This window comes from Hyperolius riggenbachi, chromosome 12, assembly GCF_040937935.1.
Source record: "Hyperolius riggenbachi isolate aHypRig1 chromosome 12, aHypRig1.pri, whole genome shotgun sequence".
In the NCBI taxonomy this organism is placed as follows: Eukaryota; Metazoa; Chordata; class Amphibia; order Anura; family Hyperoliidae; genus Hyperolius; species Hyperolius riggenbachi.
In genome coordinates, this window is record NC_090657.1 from 116,641,105 (window position 1) to 116,659,995 (window position 18,891).

Sequence of the window (18,891 nt, forward strand, 5' to 3'; positions counted from 1 at the left end):
ATAATTTAACCGGGACAAATCGGCAAAAAATGTGTGGGTTTCATCTACTGAAGTCTATAAAAGAAAGTTTTGCAAAGCCCCCTATTTTGGCATTCAAAAAGTCAAGTGTATCAGCACACCGTTTTAGAATGCTTTACGCTCCTTTTATTGAGCTATGCGTTCCATAAGGATATTGAAGCCATTCAATAATTGGGACATGCCTACGTCCTAGTATCAAGCACCCGACCTACAGCTGATGGAGTGCCTTCTACGACTTTTATAATCTATTTTGGCATTCAGACATCCACCTAACCTAAAACAAATCAATTTATTAGAAGCTTTATCCTAATTATGACAGCATCAGGGTGAATATACTATGCAGAGTAAACATTACAAATTGCAAAAGCATTAGAGTGTCACACAGACCTTTAACATCAGCAAGTCATGCTGCTGCTTTTATAGCAATGTGCTGTAATATGTACGAACAGAGGCGCCAAGCAGAGTAAAACAATGTTCTAAAAATGATAAAAAGGAGGGAAGTCGAGGTGGACTTACCTCCCTCTGGTAGTGGACATATACTCAAATGCAGAGTAAAAAATATACAATTTATTCACAGCTCCATAAAATCGCAACGCGTTTTGCGGTCAACAATCCCGCTTCATCAGGCAGTACAGGAGCATATAAAACTGGTTCAGGTCCATAAAGCGTGTGAGTGCCTCTTTTATAGCAATGTGCTGTCATACCATGCAGTAAATATGACCATGATGGGTTTGTTTGCTGTCAGATCTATGTCATCAGACAGGTCATAATAACATGGTTCCATTGTGGTCCGTTTGGTGAAACAGACTAATTTGGGCTCTAGTGTGAATCAAGCCTAACAAATTACTAAAAAGAATGAGCTTACATCAACATACAACAAAACAACACAGGGGAAAAAAAGTGGCACTGAATCTGTGCAGCACTCTAAAACTTTTGAATGGATAATGATGTTGCTTAATACTAGGCACACACTATAAGATTTTCTGGCAGATTAACGGTCAGATCGATTATTTCCAACATGTCCAATATGATTTCCAATCATTTCCCGATCGATTTCCAACTGTTTTCCATTCCCTCCTATTGAAAATTGATTGGAAAACGATCGGAAATCAGATCGGACATGTTGGAAATACTCGATCAAACAGTAAATCTGCCAGAAAATCTCATAGTGTGTACCTAGCATTTCAAGACATACAGGACTTAGTGCTAACCTTAACGCCTCAATTATTTGTTCAATGTTTTTTTATTTTTCTGCCTCCACTGGTTCTCATCACCCCCCCCCCCCCATTTCCACCACAGAAATATGTGTTAAGTGTTTACCTGTGATTTGTTCCCCCTCCCCCACCTGTCTACATTGTAACAGTACTGAACTCAATGTTTAATGTCGAGCTTTTTTATTTTATCTGACGTCATGATTTTCTGTGAATTTATGTTTCTGCCTCCATTGGTCCACATACCCCTCCATCTCACCACATAATTCTTTATGAAGTAGCCACTTGTCTGTGATTTGTTTCCACCTAATGCCTATCCCCTCCCCCCCCCCCCCCTTTCCCTCATATTTTTATGTTAGTAGACATAATTATTAATGTTCAGATCAAAAAAACTTTAGCTGCCATATGGATATACAGTATTTGAATTTTTGGTGAACTAAACACATACACAGTAAAGGATAACCACCTTTGAATTAACAAATACTTATTAATACCTCCTCCTCTCTCTGCAGACTCTCAGGCTGTGCCAGCTGGAAAAGGCAGTCATAAACAGGATTTACTAAGGCCAACATTGGCATATTATTGACCTAAAGGAAAAACAACACATTTATGAGTTACTGAAAGCAGAAGGAAGGTGATAAAACAAACAAAAACAGCTGTTCAGAGCACATATTAATGTTTTAGCTCTATTATATGGCCATACTAGACAGTGGGCACACCAAAATGGCTAATTGCTGTTACACTTGCAATATGTTCTCTGCAGCATCGTCAGGTATGTCCAGGCCGAGGGTAAATGTATTGTTTAAATTACAAAATTTATTTTGGCAAGAACAGCATTCACCAATTTGTATACAGCCTCCTAGCAATTAGTGTTTGGTGCTTGCAAAATTTATATTTGTAGGATTGTGGTCTTCATAGGGGTTCCCAAAGGGTGCCTCCTCAAGGGCACAAGAGCAGCTAGAAATGCTCTACTCAGCTGTAACTATGCTTTCCAGTAGAAGAGCAGCAAATCTGAAAACACTGTAGTTAATTCAGCAGCCATTATATACAAACATAGCCAGAATTCAGGAAAAGCCATCAAAAGCCAGGGCCTAGGGCTGTAGAATGGTGGTGGTGTGGAAAGATGGAGAGAGAAAGCAGCTCTAACATTCGCTGAGGTAAGATGAACGTTATTTGATTAGAAGTGATGCTAATAATTTCTCAATACCTATTTTCATGAAAAATGGTAATTACCCTTCCACTCCCCTTCAACTAACCTTGATACACACACATTCAATGACTGTCACACTTAAAAAGAGACACTGAAGCGAAAAAAAAATATATGATAATGAATTGGTTGTGTACTATGAATAATTACTAGAAGATTAGCAGCAATGAAAATATTCTCATATTTTTATTTTCAAGTATATAGTGTTTTTTCTAACATTGCATCATTCTCTAATATGTGCAGATTACACAACACTCAGCATTCAAAATGATTCTTTCAGAGCAGTCTGTGAACTAATGAACTCTCCTCTGCAGAGGAAAAGTAAATAGTTAACTAACAGTTGAGATAATAAAAGTCAGAAAACAGCCCTCTCCAGGACTTTTGAAAGTCGTAGAGATAATGGCTTTTTTGTATAGAGATAACAACTGGAGTTTAACTCTTCCTGTACTGGAAACAATTAGACTGATGTATCTGATCTTAATGTTTTATTTCTTAGCTGTACTACACATATAAATCATAATATCATAGTTTTTTCTTCGCTTCAGTGTCTCTTTAAAGGGACTCAGAGCTGACATTATTAAAAAGATTTTATACATACCTGGGGCTTCCTCCAGCCCCATCCGCCTGGATTGCTCCCATGCCGCAGTCCTCCGCTGCCCGCAGCTATGAGAACCGGGTCCCATCACTGATGTCATCGGAGCCAGCCTACGCAGGAGAAGTGCGCCCTCTACGCATCTCTCCAGCGGCTGCTGGAGAGATACGCAAACAGTGCACTTCTCTTACGCTAGACTGGCTCCGACTGAGGAAAGTGCGGGAACACTGTTCTCATAGCTGCGGGAAGCGGCGTGGGAGCCATCAGAGTGGATGGGCTGGAAGAAGCCCCAGTTATATATAAAATCTTTAATTTTCAGCTCTGGTACACTTTAACAATTGCTAGTTGATTGTTAAGCTATGTACACCACTTCAATTACTTTTGCCTGCAGGGATCAGGAGTCGATCTCTTGCTCCACAGTCTGGGGCTTTATCTCTAGGTGTTCTGTTGCTAAGGAGAAGGGATGACACACAATGGAACAGCTTCTGGCATTTTTGTAACACAATACAAAGTAGTCAGTATAGAGCTTGTAAAACAGTGTAAATTTGCTGTCCCATCGAAATAATAACACATAGCCATTCATACTTGAAGTGCTTGCAACAAAAGTGAGTATACCCCTAAGTAAAGAATGTCAAAATTGTGTGCCAAGTGTCAGTTTTTGTGTATACATTCCACTACTGTCTGAACTCTCTTAGGCCCTGTTTACACTTAATCAGTTGGTACGCTAGTCGCTAGTCTAGTCTACTTTAGGGGACCCAGCAGGAAACCTCGTAGGGAACAGTTCTCCAATCACAGCACAAAGCATTGTTTGGCTAAACAGTTTGGGTGTAGTTTGCTACAACCTATCGGAAACTTAGCAGTTTGAGAGGGTGCCATGAAGGCTTCATCCACATTCTGTTCCGCTTGCGTAGTCATTCGTGTTGGAATTTTTTATGCTTTTTTTCGATTTCTGTGCATTGGATGTTTTGTTTCTTTTCTAAGCGCTTATTCAGAGCGATTGCGGTTTTTTTACTTCCTGATGTCAGTCAGGAAGTGAACTCTTTGATCCGAAAAAGAAAAAATACAATTTATTTATTCTTAAAAATGCTCATGCAATCACTGCACAAATCGATTTTGTGAGTGTTTTGCGTTTCCTATACCTTCAATTGAGGCGGAATTGCCTCAAAAATGGCCCATGCACTGCTTTTCTGAGTGGATTGGAAACAAACTGCTCAGATGTGCACAAGCGCTTTCAGGGCGATTTTGAAAATAGCCAGCGCTTAAAAAATGCCCCTAGTATGAACAGGCCCTCATGGAATTCCCCTATGAGGTTTCCTGCTGGGTCCCTTAAAGTAGACTAGCGCCTTTTTTTAAGAGGGAGTTGGTCAGGGGACGGTTGGTCACAGCGGGCCTTGGATGGTGAGAAATACAAATCTGTTCCTGAATGTGTCAGAAGTTAGATAGTCAGATAACAATAAAGACAAGAAAATTGATGAGATTAGTTTAGACACTGAAATCTGAAAACGATACTTAAAAGTTCACAGAACTTTTTTTTTTTCTTAAAGTGGATCTAAACCCAGAACTTCTCTTCTGCGCTAAAAGTTTAGACACAGCATGATAACCATTAGCGGAAAAACATTTTCATCACAATTTAGAGATCCTAAAAAAAAAAAATAATCAAAGGGCAATACAAAAGCTTGGCAGATGAGCTTTTTGTCCCTACGGGTTTACAACGGACAAGGGGACATGATTTGTGTAGAGGAAAAAAGTTTTTGCCATTTAAAAAGTGGTCCTTCCCAGTGAGAGTGGTTAAAATCTAGAACATCTTACCTCAGGAAGTAGTTATGGTAAACTCTATATCTGCATTTAAAGGGGTTATGTGGAGTGCTGTAAAAAACAAAAACTGACACTTACCTGGGGCTTCTATCAGCCTTCAGTAGCTGTCATGTCCCGCGCCGTCCTCCTCCGATCACCCGGTCGCCGCCGGTCAGTTATTCATCTAACAAGACGAATAGTGCTAGCTCCCATTCGCGTCTCCGGCAGCTTACTGTGCAGTACGGGGTTTTCTTTTACCGCGCCTGCACAGTAAGCTCCCGGAGACATGAGCGAACACGTGCCGCACAGCCGCATTACGGCCGCACAGCCACATTACACACGTTATTAGCTCAGGACCATCGGCGGGGGAACGAGTGATTGTAGGAAGACGGCACGGGACATGACAGCTACAGGCGGCTGATAGAAGCCCCAGGTAAGTGTCAGTTTTTGTTTTTTACAGCACTCCACAGAACCCCTTTAAAGAGGGGTTGGAGGTGCATTAACAGAGGTCCCTTTACAAAAAATTTTTCTGCAATTTTGCTTTGTGTGGAGCAAGTGTAGCCTATACTTTCACTCTGGATCAGACAATATAATCACATTGCTAATGTGCTGCAATTATATTGTATTGGTATGTTCTAGGGTTGCAACGGTATGAAATTCCACGGTATAATAACCGTAAAAAAAAACAAAAACAAAAAAACAACAACACGGTATTACGGTAGAATACAATTATAGGGACCCAGGGCCCCCCTCCTTACATTAATGTGCCCCCCCCCCACCCCAGTAGTAGGTGGCCGCAGCATAGGTAGCCAGGGATAGGTGTAGCCAGAATTAGTAGGCCACAGCATAGGTAGCCAGGGATAGGTGTAGCGAGTAGTAGGTAGCTGCAGCATAGGTAGCCAGGGATAGGTGTAGCCAGAATAAGGTGGCCGCAGCATAGTTAGCCAGTAATAGGTGTAGCCAGTAGTAGGTGGCTGCAGCATAGGTAGACAGGGATAGGTGTAGCCAGAATTAGCTGGCCGCAGCATAGGTAGCCAGGGAAAGGTTTAGCCAGAATAAGGTGGCCGCAGCATAGGTAGCCAGGGATAGGTGTAGCCAGTAGTAGGTGGCCGCAGCATAGGTAGCAAGGGATACGTGTAGCCAGTAGTAAGTGGCTGCAGCATAGGTAGCCAGGGATAGGTGTAGCCAGAATAAAGTGGCCGCAGCATAGGTAGCGAGGGATAGGTGTAGCCAGTAGTAGGTGGCCGCAGCATAGGTAGACAGGGATAGGTGTAGCCAGTAGTAGGTGGCCGCAGCATAGGTCCCACTCATGTCTCCGGCAGCTTACTGCACAGGGGCAGTGCAAGGTTTTCTTATACTGCACCTGCACATTAAGCTCCCAGAGACGCGAGCGTACACGTGCGCGTCCACGGCCGTGCAGCCGCATTAGACACGCAATTAGATCAGGACCAGCGGCGGGGAACGAGTGATTGTAGGAAGACTGTGCGGGACATGACAGCTACAGGCGGCTGATAGAAGCCCCAGGTAAGTGTCCGTTTTTGTTTTTTACAGCACTCCACAAAAGTGGTTGGATGTTTTCCTTGCATTGAAGGGCATCCACGGCTATAATTATTAGGTAATTCCCAGGAGAGTTGATCCAGGGATTTATCTGACTGCCATCTGGACTTGGAAAGGATTTTTTCCCTTTTAAGACTAATTGGCCCAGGCCTTGTAAGGTTTTTTGCCTTACCCTGGATCAACTGGGATTTGTGCAGGTTCAGGATGGTGTTTTTAATGCACTTTTTAATGCACACTTGCACTTTTTGAAGTACACAAATCCTTGTGGTTTTGAATATATAAAACAGTCTCTGTGTGTCTGCTTGGAGGAGGTAAGTCCTCCTCTGCTTCCTCATTTTAACATTTTTAGTAAATGTTATTCTTTTGGCTCCTCTGTCTGCATATACATGTACAGTTCCTGTGTCCTCCCTTGGTGGAGGGGTGTTGCCCCGTATTTCCTATCTACGGAGAGCGACTTCTTAATCCTGAGTTGGGACAGGTCTAGTCCTGCTGATATAGTGGATACCTAAATGGTAACCCTTGTTTGTGAGTATATCTGCATACTTACCTTACATAGCCACTCTACCAGTACATACTACACTATATTGGGCTCTCGGTGTCTCCATCTTTGTGAATATTTAACTAGATTAACTTTCAGAGAGCACATAAAGGGTTAAAGCATCTGTCTTTTCCTGTACAGAAACAGTCATGGAGCTTTGAGTTGCACCTACTAATAAGGGACTTCTGCAGGTAATTACACTCTGGTGTAGCTAAATAAACAAAACTCAGTGCAGAAGATTCTGCAGCATTTGTATGTGAATGAAAACTTTTTATTGTGTGCTATGCATGAGTTCGGGCCCGTTTAAAGTGGATCAGACATGAACTTTTACTCATTGCATAATTGTGTTACTTTCTTATAGTTTATAGGGCATTCCTCAAGCCAAATACTTTTTTGTTTTTGTTTTAATACTCTAATTCCCTATAAACTAAATAAGCCCCACCCAAAGTTTTCAGAGAGCCTTGGCAGTAGCAAGGGCTCATGGGAGCTCAATCTGGGCAGGAGGAGGGGGAGGTATTACTAGCCAGAGATTTCAGAGGCAGAGGGGAGGAGGGAGGATTAGGTTTTTTTAGTCTGAGTGGTGATGGTGTAGATAAGCCTGCCTCTGTGTAATGTTTACAAACAACATGGCTGCTGTCATTGTATCACAGGAAGAAATAATCATATTCTATTAAAGCAGTATGCAGACAGATTTGCTGTTTAAACCATCTAAACTGTACATAAGATATATAGACTAGTTACTTGTTATAGTTAGTTTTTCATCTCAGATCCGCTTTAAGTTATGTTTCTGCCTTTGCTTGGACTCTACCTGTGTAACACAAACACTCTTCATACTTACTCTCAAATAATCAAAAACATTGCAAATGAAACCAACGTAGCACACCCACTCCTGCACTGAGCGACTTCTTATTTCCTCTCGGTTGCGATATTCACTCTGCAGTCTGTTTAGTAGTGCACTGCGGAAGACACTTCGGCCTGACTGTTTACTTTCACCCTAATGCAATTGAAAAGCACAAAGCCAAGTTAAAAAGGAATAGGTTATCAAACACAGGTACAGATGAACAGAAATTAAAGGGCAACATCACCTCTTCTATAAAAGAATAAACATTTTAATACGGTTTTCATATGTTTCATGAGGTGCCTAACTTAAAGAGACTCTGTAACTTTAAAAAGATCCCCTGGGGGGTACTCACCTCGGGTGGGGGAAGCCTCCGGATCCTAATGAGGCTTCCCACGCCGTCCTGCGTCCCACGGGGGTCTCGCTGCAGCCCTCTGAACAGCCGGCGACAGGCCCGACTGTAATTTCAATATTTACCTTTGCTGGCTCCAGCGGGGGCGCTGTGGCTGCATTCGGCTCGGAAATAGACGGAAATACCCGATCTCCGTCTGGTCCGCTCTACTGCGCAGGCGCCGGAGACTTGCGCCTGCGCAGTAAAGCGGACCCGACGGCGATCGGGTATTTCCGCCTACTTCGGAGCCGACAGCCATCAGAGCGCCTGCGCAGGAGCCAGGAAGGTAAATATTACGTCACGGCTGTACGGAGGGCTGCAGCGAGACCCCCGAGGGACGCAGGACGGCGTGGGAAACCTCATTAGGATCCGGAGGCTTCCCCCACCCGAGGTGAGTACCCCCCAGGGGACGTTTTGCCGTTACAGTTCCTCTTTAAGCTACATAAACATTGTCAACTACTACAAACTATAAACGCCTGCTTAGGCGAACTACAGCAATGGATGAGTGACAACTGGTTGATAAAAAGGCTACTTTCCCACCAGGACGTTGCGTTTTAGGACACGTTATGGTCGCATAACGTGCCCCTAATGCAACGCCTGGTGGTGTTGGATGTGAACGTAAGAGCGAGCTGCGTTGTGCAGCTCACTCTGGTGTCCGTGATGCGTACTCTTGGACGCATGCGGCATCACGTGGTCCCGCCAGCCAATCGCCGCACAGAGCGGCCGCTCCAGGAAGTAACCATTGCACACGTCACAAAGTGCAGTGAATATTAATTAGCCATGTGCCTGGCCGCTCTCCCCTCCTCCCCAACATTACTGAGCATGTGCAAGCAGTCTAACACGGCGTAGCCGCGTATAAAGTACTGCATGCAGTACGTTGTCTTGACTTCTTGCGTTACAATGTAACGCAACGTGGGCACTGTGAACGTGCAACGTGGACATTGATTTTTCATTACTGTGCGGTGGGCTGCGTTATAGGCTGCTCTAACGTGCTCCTGTAACGTCCCACTGTGAAAGCAGCCTAGATGCAGGTAAAACTGGAGTCCTTCTGATCGGAGGGCAGCACGACAACCAAACAACTTAAAGCGGACCCAAACCAAACATTTATTGAATTCAAAATATTTAGTTGCACCACTGACACATACAAAGATAAATAAGTAGTAGCAGTAGGGTATTGTACAGTGTTAGCCATCAGTAAAAGCAAACTTCTTGCTTTTAAAGATTAATAAACACTTCTTCAAGTCTGAGCATTTCAGTGCATGCTTTTCACCCTTCTCCTTTCATTACTAGGGTTATACAGGTGGCAGTCATTAGCAATTCCGCCTTTGCCGGATACCTTCTACTCCACCAGTTTGCCGATTCTGTCCCGGCAGTATGAAAGGAAGGGAGGGGTTCCTCCAATAAATGTAAAATATTTTATATTTGTCATCATGCAGCTGAAAAAAAGGCTTCTATTTATTATTGTAATTTAGAAAAGAGATTTTATTTCAGAAATCTTGTATTTTTTTGGGTCCACTTTAACTTGCAGTCTTTACCACTGGGAATAGGAGGCACAAATCTACACCGCTCTGAGCAGGTGCGTAGCCTGGGAGTTCTAACTGATGGGGATTTAAACTTCAGAACTGACATATCTGCTGTGGTGAAATCCTATTTTCACCTGAAGAACATCACAAAAATCAAACACCTCATCCCCTCAGAAGATCTGCCAACCTTAGTTCATGCCTTCTGTTACGCTCGGTGGTATATTCTCCACAGTCAACTATGTAACTATGTAACAGTCAGCACGACATACATAACCTGACGTGAAGGAGACACACACGCAAGCACAAGGAACCAGGATATCCCCAGTTGTAGTGGAGGAGAAATCTGACTCCCGTAGGAGATGTGGCGCACAGAGTAGGCGTGGATCCGAGCAACCACAACAGTACTTAATATGCAATGGATATGATATTCCTAGCGTATTATAATTACAGCTATCAATGAAACTACAAACGACTGACTAACATTTATATATCGGCGATGAACCGATATATAACATAAGCAAGGAACACTAGCTAGGAATGGAGCAATACAAGGAACAGGACTAGGAAGGATTCGCTACTTCTATGCAGAAGTGAGCGCAATCCACGCAAGGTAACAGGAACAGAACTAGGAAGGATTCGCTACTTCTACGCAGAAGTGAGCGCAATCCACGCAAGGCAACAGGAACAGGACTGAACTAAGTAAGCACGGGTGATCACGCTAAGTGCAACCTACCGAAACGTGCCGGAAACTGACTGACTGAACATAGGATATAAACAGTTCGAGTACGTATATATCAGCGACACTGATGTATTAACTTAACACTAATACAAGGAAAATAACAAATGCGCTAGTATGCGTATATATCGGCGATGAACCAATATATGATGCAAGACCAGCAAATAAATACTGATAAACAGGAACAGGACTTATGCTGGATACACACCATGCGTTTCCGCGTTCGATGTGGCCGTCGATACGCGTCGATTCGATTATTTCCGACATGTCCGATTCAAGCTTCGATGGATCGTTAGGTCGATTTGCCATACTTTACATGGCAATCGACCTAAAAATCATCGAAATTCGTTCGGAAATGCTCAGAAATAATCGAATCGACGCGTATCGACGGACGCATTCGACGTGGAAGCGCATGGTGTGTATCCTGCATTAGAAGGACTCACTGACTCCTACGCAGGAGATCAGTGCAGTCCACATGAATTAACATTAGAACTATGAACACAGTCTGGGGCCAGAGTAGCAGCAAGACAGGCTATCCTGGAACTATGATAGCCCATGGAGCACTGCAGCAAGCAGTCCTTTATACTGAGGTCATCCAATGGGAGCAGACATGCAGATTCCCACACAGGTGAATGATAATCAATCAAAGGCTGACAGCAGGAAAGGGCAGACAATGATATGCAGCCTGCCAGAAAGGGATTGCAGCTCCATTGCAAAAGACAATGGCCTCAATTCACTAAGATCATGCTGGAGATAATAAGGCAAGAGAAAACTTACCTCCACATAAGAGAGAGTTATCTTATCTCTTCATTCCTTAAGTTACCTCCTCTGTAGTTAAGTTACCTCCTCTGTAGTTATTTTTCCTCCTCTGTAGTTATTTTCACATGCAGTTAATAAACAGCCTGTCTTTAACTCTGGAGTTATTTTAAGGATTGAAGAGTTAACTTAAAGACAGAAGAGTTAACTTTAGGTTTGCCTGAGGTAAAATGTTTCCTGAATACTACATGCCTTATCACCATGGTAACAACTCTAGAAGAGTTATTAAAGACAGGAGATAACCTTAGTGAATTGAGGCCATTGTTTGCTTTCACAAAAGCATCTTAAACCGTCATCAACTTCAGAGCGACTGTAGATGGAATCAACGCTCAGTGTGAGCGCAGGCAAAACTATGCGAGCAAATGCACGCAAAGAAATCAAAAACGGTTTGTCTACAGTAAAACTGCAGCCAGCAGTACATGCTGCAGAAGTGATCATAACACCTTCATTACATCCCACCTGGACTACTGTAATGCTCTCTACACTGGCTTTCCAAAAAAGGGCGGTACAAGGTACAAGCTGATACAGAATACTGCTGTCAGGCTGTTAACCAACCAACCCCATCACTGCCACATAACACTAGTCTTGCACTTCCTTCACTGGCTACCTATAAAATTGAGGGTCCTATTCAAGATCGGCTTACTGGCATTGAAAGAGACTCTGAAGCGAGTCTAAATTCACTTTAACTTGTAGCCATGTTAAGAACTATAAGCCCTGCTAAACCAACGCCATCCCGCGGCAAAACGAGGGTTTTATACCCCCCAAATCCTACGACTTTCTTGGTCGTGGATTTTGCTGCTCATGGAGACAGAGCTTTCAGCTGCAGCTCTACCTCCATGCGCATCAATCGCTGTGCGGATCTTCGCCTCTCCCCCGCCCCTCTCTGTGAAGGAAGAATGAGAGGGGCGGCGATCAGTGGGGATTGACGCGCCAAGAGGCAGAGCTACAGCCCTACGCTCTGCCTCTATGAAGAAGAAGCGCTCCCCGGACATAGCAGAGGGGATTTGGGGGGTATAAACTCCTCATCTTGTCGCAGGATAGTGGCAGTTTAGCAGGGCTTATAGTTCTTAACATGGCTACAAGTTAACCACCCTGGCGTTCTGATTAAATCGCCAGGGTGGCTGCGGGAGGGTTTTTTTTAAATAAAAAAAAAACTACTTCATGCAGCCAACTGAAAGTTGGCTGCATGAAAGCCCACTAGAGGGCGCTCCGGAGGCGTTCTTCCGATCGCCTCCGGCGCCCAGAATAAACAAGGAAGGCCGCAATGAGCGGCCTTCCTTGTTTTGCTTACATCGTCGCCATAGCGACGAGCGGAGTGACGTCATCGACGTCAGCCGACGTCCTGACGTCAGCCGCCTCCGATCCAGCCCTTAGCGCTGGCCGGAACTTTTTGTTCCGGCTACGCTGGGCTCAGGCGGCTGGGGGGACCCTCTTTCGCCGCTGCTCGCGGCGAATCGCCGCTGCTCGCGGCGAATCGCCGCAGAGCGGCGGCGATCAGGCAGCACACGCGGCTGGCAAAGTGCCGGCTGCGTGTGCTGCTTTTTATTTCACGAAAATCGGCCCAGCAGGGCCTGAGCGGCAGCCTCTGGCGGTGTTGGACGAGCTGAGCTCGTCCAGACCGCTCAGCAGGTTAAAGTGAATTTAGACTCGCTTCAGAGTCTCTTTAAATCACTACATAATTTGGGCCCTGGATACATGAAAGAAATGTTACAGCTGCGTAGCAATCCATTCAATCTCAGATAAACAGGTTCTAATAATCTAGTCCATCGAGTCCACCTGAAAACTTTTGGTCCCAGAGCCTTCTGTCATGCTGCTCCTAGGTTATGGAACACCTTACCTCAGCAAATCAGGACAGCTCCATCTCTGGATGAGTTTAAATCCAAACAGCAAATCAGGACAGCTCCATCTCTGGATGTGTTTAAATCCAAACTGAAAACCCACCTGTTCAGTTTGGCGTTTGCAGAAATATTTTATTTGTTATGCGATACTTAATCCTACTACCAACTACTGAATCGGAGAGAGCCTAGGCGCTTTAAGTCCTATCGGAGAAAAGCGCAAAAGAAATGGTATGGTTGTTGTTACGGTCACCCATAGTGATCGGGTGACAGTTCTGTACATAAGCAAATACAGACTCTCTTTGCTTCAGCTGAGCAATGTCTGTCCTCTGAGGGGAAGGCAGGGGGGGGGGGCCCACAGTGACTTGCAGCAGGTGGAGTAAGCCAGAATGTGCTGCCAGAATGGAATATGCCACAGTAAAGGGGCCCATACGCCTAACGATTTTCCCGCCGATATACGGCCGATTCGATCACAGTGAGATCGAATCGGCTGGGAAATCACTGCGCACACCACCAACAGAACGATCGATTTCCGGGTGGCGGCAGCTCCACAGATTGATCGGTTTCAGGCTGAAATCGATTCACAATCTGTTTGCAGTAAAGGTGGCCATACGATCCCTCTCTGATCAGATTCGATCAGAGAGGGATCTATCTGTGGGTCGAATCTGATGGCAAATCGATCAGTGTATGGCCACCTTAACATGTGAACGGAAGACTGTGGAAAAGGGATGCAGGAAACAGAGGATGAGGTAAAGGGCTTCCTTAGACAGAAAACACCTAAGACTCACCTTTTTGTGCTACACAATTCGCCCCCTGTGGCTCAGGATTTTTTTTCCTGTACTGTCATGTTTCACAAATGATCTCTCTAGGCTGCCAACGTTTACACATTTACAAATAGTTTCTGGTGCTAGAAGTCTTTTCAAGGCCTATTACCCCCTTTTCAGAGGATGTAAGGAGTGCATGTAATTTACTTTAAGGGCCCGTTTCCACTTGTCTGCGAGATGCATGCCGGCATTTGTTCTAATACAAGTATGCACCCGAATCCGGTGATGCAATAAAATGTTGCTGACTTTCCATAGACTGCAATTGCCTGTCCAGATTCATGTGCATGGAATCGCTCCGAATCATCTCTAGTGGAAACCATGCTGGATAGTGGATGGACTACCAGAAGAGCAATGTAATCTTGAACATTTACTACCACTTTAATTTATAGTTATACTGGTCACTAATGAGGCTTATAGCCAAGGGGGGGGGGCCTGGTGTCAGTGGCTGGCGTTGATAAGGGAGTCCACGGCTGGTGGGCTCTTTTGTCGACCAACTACTAAGAGGTACCTAATAGTTGAGGCCCCTCTGGCTCAACTATACTGGGGATATGGCTACCTATATTGGGGGATGCTACCTAATACTTGAGAGCTGTCTGGCTAATCATACTAGAGGCATTGCCAAATTTCAGGCAAGGCCACGGGGGCCATAGCCTAGGTCACCAGGAAAACAAGGGGTGGGCAGGGGGCTAACAGTGGCAGTTAAAGTGCTGAATCGTGCTTTTCTTTATGCTGGCTGTACAGCATTTTGCACATATTCGCAGCCAGACCCGGCCCGCTGCTGACCTGCTTCACAGAGATTACACATAGCAGCAGGCGGCTATGAATGGCCAGGTGTTACACTCGGCAGGCGTGGACTGGGACGGGAGGAAGGGTGAAGCGTGCCCTAGGCAGACTCCTCCTGTAATAAGGGCTGGTGGCCACTTTCATTACCTTTAAATCATTATAGCGGTGCCACACAGCCACTTGAATCTTGGCTTCAACCTTGCCTTCAGCTTATACCAGTCCTGTAGCTGTCAGTGCAGTCCAGAGCAGATGGAGGGTATTGGCTGAGCTCCAACCTCTGGTCATGTTCCCTCCTATGAGCAACCATTGACTTCAGCTATGGGGTTTTAATTTTACCCCCTGATCTGAATGCCATGTGGTGTGGGTGGGATTGAGGACAGCCTATTCACAGCTCACACCATGTAAAGCCTGCTGCTATAGTTCTGTCATCTACTGTTGTGTGATCACATGTTGTGTGATCAAGTCAGGTTTTTGTTCAAATCTATGTTGTGATCATGTAAGTACATGTTTCTGTGCAAATAGTCTAGAATGAAATTAATATGTCAGAGAGTAGGCACGTAGAACTGCATTTCCTGTTAGATTGTAAGCTCCTTGGTTTTATTTATGCAAGATGTTGTTACAAACAAGATACCAGATCAAAGGGTGGTTGAGGTGCATTAACAGAGGTCCTTTTACAAAAAATGTTTCTGCAATTTTGCTTTGTGTGGAGCAAGTGTAGCTTATACTTTCACACTGGAGCACCAGACAATATAATCACATTGCTAATGTGCTGCAATTATATTGTATTGGTATGTTCTAGGGTTGCAGCAGGGATAAGTAAATACTCACTTGCCGGGTCCTGCACGCTGTACTGGCTTCATTCTACTTCCTGTTCTTGCATCTTCTCCTTGTAATAGTGCCAAGGGGTGCTGTTTGAGGGAAATGTGACGCAAGAACAGGAAGGGGAAGGAACAGGAAGAAGAATGAAGCCAGTACCCTGCACGTGAGCATTTACTTATCCCTGCCGCTGTTCGTGCGCCCGCCGCTACGTCGCATCCCTGCCGCTACATCGCCCTGCCCCCACTAGCCCCGCCCCCGAAAATGGGTAAAACGAGATTGTGCATGGTATAATTACAATGCACAATCAAATCGTGGTATACCTATATACCGGTATACTACGGCAACCCTAGTATGTTCACATCAATGCATTAGCAGTGCAAAGCGACAATCTGTTGGAATAGTGTAGTGCATGCAGTGAGGTACCACATTATCAGTTGCAGTGAAGCATGCTTTGTATGCACTGTATGTTCACACCGCACCTATAAAGTGTAATACAATTTTTTCCATATGTTGTGTCTGTGCTTCTACCATTGCAAGATACACAATTGCCCCACTGTGAACATAGCCATATAAATAAGTGTAGAAATGTTAGATACATTTTTTGTTGTTTTAATTTTCTCTTTTCCATTTTTGTTTCAGATGGTTTTGACTGGAATGTTGATCTCCTTTTGGAATAACAACTTACTTTTTTCTGTCTATTGATAAGTTAAACAACTGTATTCAATGCCAAGCAGCAACAGCTAAAGAGGATAAAATTCTGGTATGCATAAAATGGTAAATTTGTGAGGCCAAATCTGGAGTATGGAATACAGTTTTGGGCACCACACTATAGGAAGGAAATTGACATACTAGAACAGGTACAAAGATGGAGAACTAACTGAATTAGAGGGATGGAAGGCTTCACTTACCAAGAAAGGTTGAACAAAGTGGGTTTCTGAGGGAGTTACCTGATTAACATGTGTAACACATCAAAGGGCAATACAAAAGCTTGTTTGGCAGATGACATTTTTGTTCCTAGGCTAGTACAAAGGCCAGGGGAACATGATCTGCTTATAGAGGAAAACCAGAGTTAGTACCTGCTAACAATGTTTTGAACAATCCTTCAGGGCAAGGTGAGACGTCGCTCCGCCCAGACGCAGGAACAGACAGCACTTCCCCTATAAAAAAAGTCACATGATCAGTACACCCCCAGTGCATTAAGCCAAGTACCGGACAGGTGAACAACCTCTAACCCACAATGTGCATCTATTTCACAAAGACAAAAAAAACTAACACCCAGGTGGGATCGTTGCCCTGAAGGATTGTTCAAAACATCGTTAGCAGGTACTAACTGTTTTTTTCATACAATCCTTCAGGGCAAGGTGAGACGATTAACAAGTAATACAACCTCAGGGTGGGACCACCGCTTGGAGAACTTTTCTTCCAAACGCCTGGTCATTAGCCGACATTGCATTGATACGATAATGACGAATGAACGTTGAAAAGCTTGACCACGTAGCCGCTTTGCAAATTTGCTCAGGTGAAGCTCCTGCATGATTAGCCCATGAAGTTGCCATAGCCCTAGTGGAACGTGCTTTAAACGATGCTGGAACCTTAGTTCCCATAATTGTATATGCCTCAACAATAGCTAGCTTAATCCAACTGGCTATAGTGGATTTTGAAGCTTTCTGACCTAAACTTTTACTTGAATGCAAAACAAACAAAGAATCTGACTTTCTGATGTCTGAGGTTCTGTTTAAATATTCTAACACACATCTCCTCACATCTAACATGTGAAAAATCCTTTCTTTCTCACACTTCGGATTCACTGAAAAAAGTTGGCAAAACAATATCCTGTGATCTATGAAATTTTGACATAACTTTGGTACAAAATTTAGGATCAGTTTGAAGAATAAGTATATCCTGAAAATCTTGAAAATACGGGCTTTTCATCGATAAGGCTTGGATCTCACTCACTCTGCTAGCCGTGGTTACTGCCACCAGAAACACTGTCTTAAAAGTCAAAAACTTTAATGAAGCCTCCTGCAAAGGTTCAAACGGACTCTTACACAAACCTTTTAAAAACTATAGACTAATCCCAAGGGGATACATATGGCTTAAATATCGGAATTTTTCTAGAAACTGCCTTTAGAAACCTTACAATCAAAGGCGAGGAAGAAATTGGAACACCTGAAAAGGCCGAAAAGGCTGAACTTTTAAAGTACTAACCGATATTCTTTTTTCCCAACCATCCTGGAGAAAATCCAAAACCGTTGGAATGGAAGGGATATCAAATTTTGACCCCTTTAACCAGGAATGAAAAGTTTTCCAGTATTTTAAATAAATTGTCCTAGTCACCTCCTTACGGCTAGAAATCAAAGTACCTGCTGCCTTATCAGACACACCCATCTTCCTAAGCAACATTAGTTCAGGATCCAGACGGCTAAACTCAAGCTGTCTGGATAAGGATGCCATATCTCCCCCTGCTGGAGTAAGTCTGGTCTTTTTGGAAGTCGCCAAGGCTCCCCTGACGACAGATATTTGATCCTCGCAAACCAACTTCTCCTTGGCTAGAATGGAGCAATCATTATCATTGGAGATCTGCAATCTCTCCATTTGTTTAGCACTGCTGGAATCAGATTCAGCGGTGGAACCGCATACAGAAGTGGAAAAGCCCACTTTTGATTGAACGCATCCACCCCCAGACATTTGTCCCTCGGATTCAATGAGAAAAATTGCTGGACTTGACAATTTTCCTCCGTTGCGAACAAATCTACTGTTGGCACCCCACATTTCTTTGTTATATACAGGAATACTTCCTTGTTCAGAGACCATTCTGAGGACATAATCCTGTTTCTGCTCAGCTTGTCTGCATCCATATTCAGTGTCCATTTGAGATGAATTGCTCTCAAGGATAATACATGGTTCTCTGCCCATGAAAAAAATTCTTTCCGCTTCCTCCTGTAACAACGGGGATCTCGTGCCACCTTGCTTGTTTATAAATGCTACTACAGTCATATTGTCTGACTGAATCAGCACATGACAGTGATTTATTATTGACTGAGCTTCCACCAAAGCCAGATGGACTGCCTTCAACTCTCTCCAATTGGACAATTTCAGGGATTCTGCTTTTGTCCATTTCCCCTGAAACGCTCTGTGTCCTATTTGGGCCCCCCCCATCTCCACGAACTTGCATCCGTAGTTAGGATAAAGTCTGTTGGATTTCTCCAAAGACTGCCCTTCATAAGGTTTGATTCCATCAACCATCATTGAAGGGATAACACAACAGTTTCTAGAATAAATACTCTGAAATCCAGCGTCTGAGGACGTCCGTCCCAGTTCTGTAGAAAAAAATGTTTGTAACATCCGAATATGAGCTAATGCCCATGGTACTGCCACCATTGTGGAAGACATTAGACCCACCATCCGA

The 18,891-nt window shown here is 44.1% G+C and overlaps 1 protein-coding gene across 1 annotated transcript in view; it reads right to left on the bottom strand.

The window, feature by feature from the left end:
• The window catches only part of MIF4GD (MIF4G domain containing), a 97,150-nt gene that overhangs the window by 43,167 nt on the left and 35,092 nt on the right, over window positions 1-18,891 (bottom strand). The window contains exons 5-6 of the mRNA XM_068262250.1: window positions 7,756-7,911; window positions 1,724-1,816 (exon numbers count right to left, since the gene is read on the bottom strand). Of these exons, the coding sequence (XP_068118351.1) occupies window positions 1,724-1,816; window positions 7,756-7,911 (249 nt within the window). The remainder of the gene's footprint in view (window positions 1-1,723; window positions 1,817-7,755; window positions 7,912-18,891) is intronic.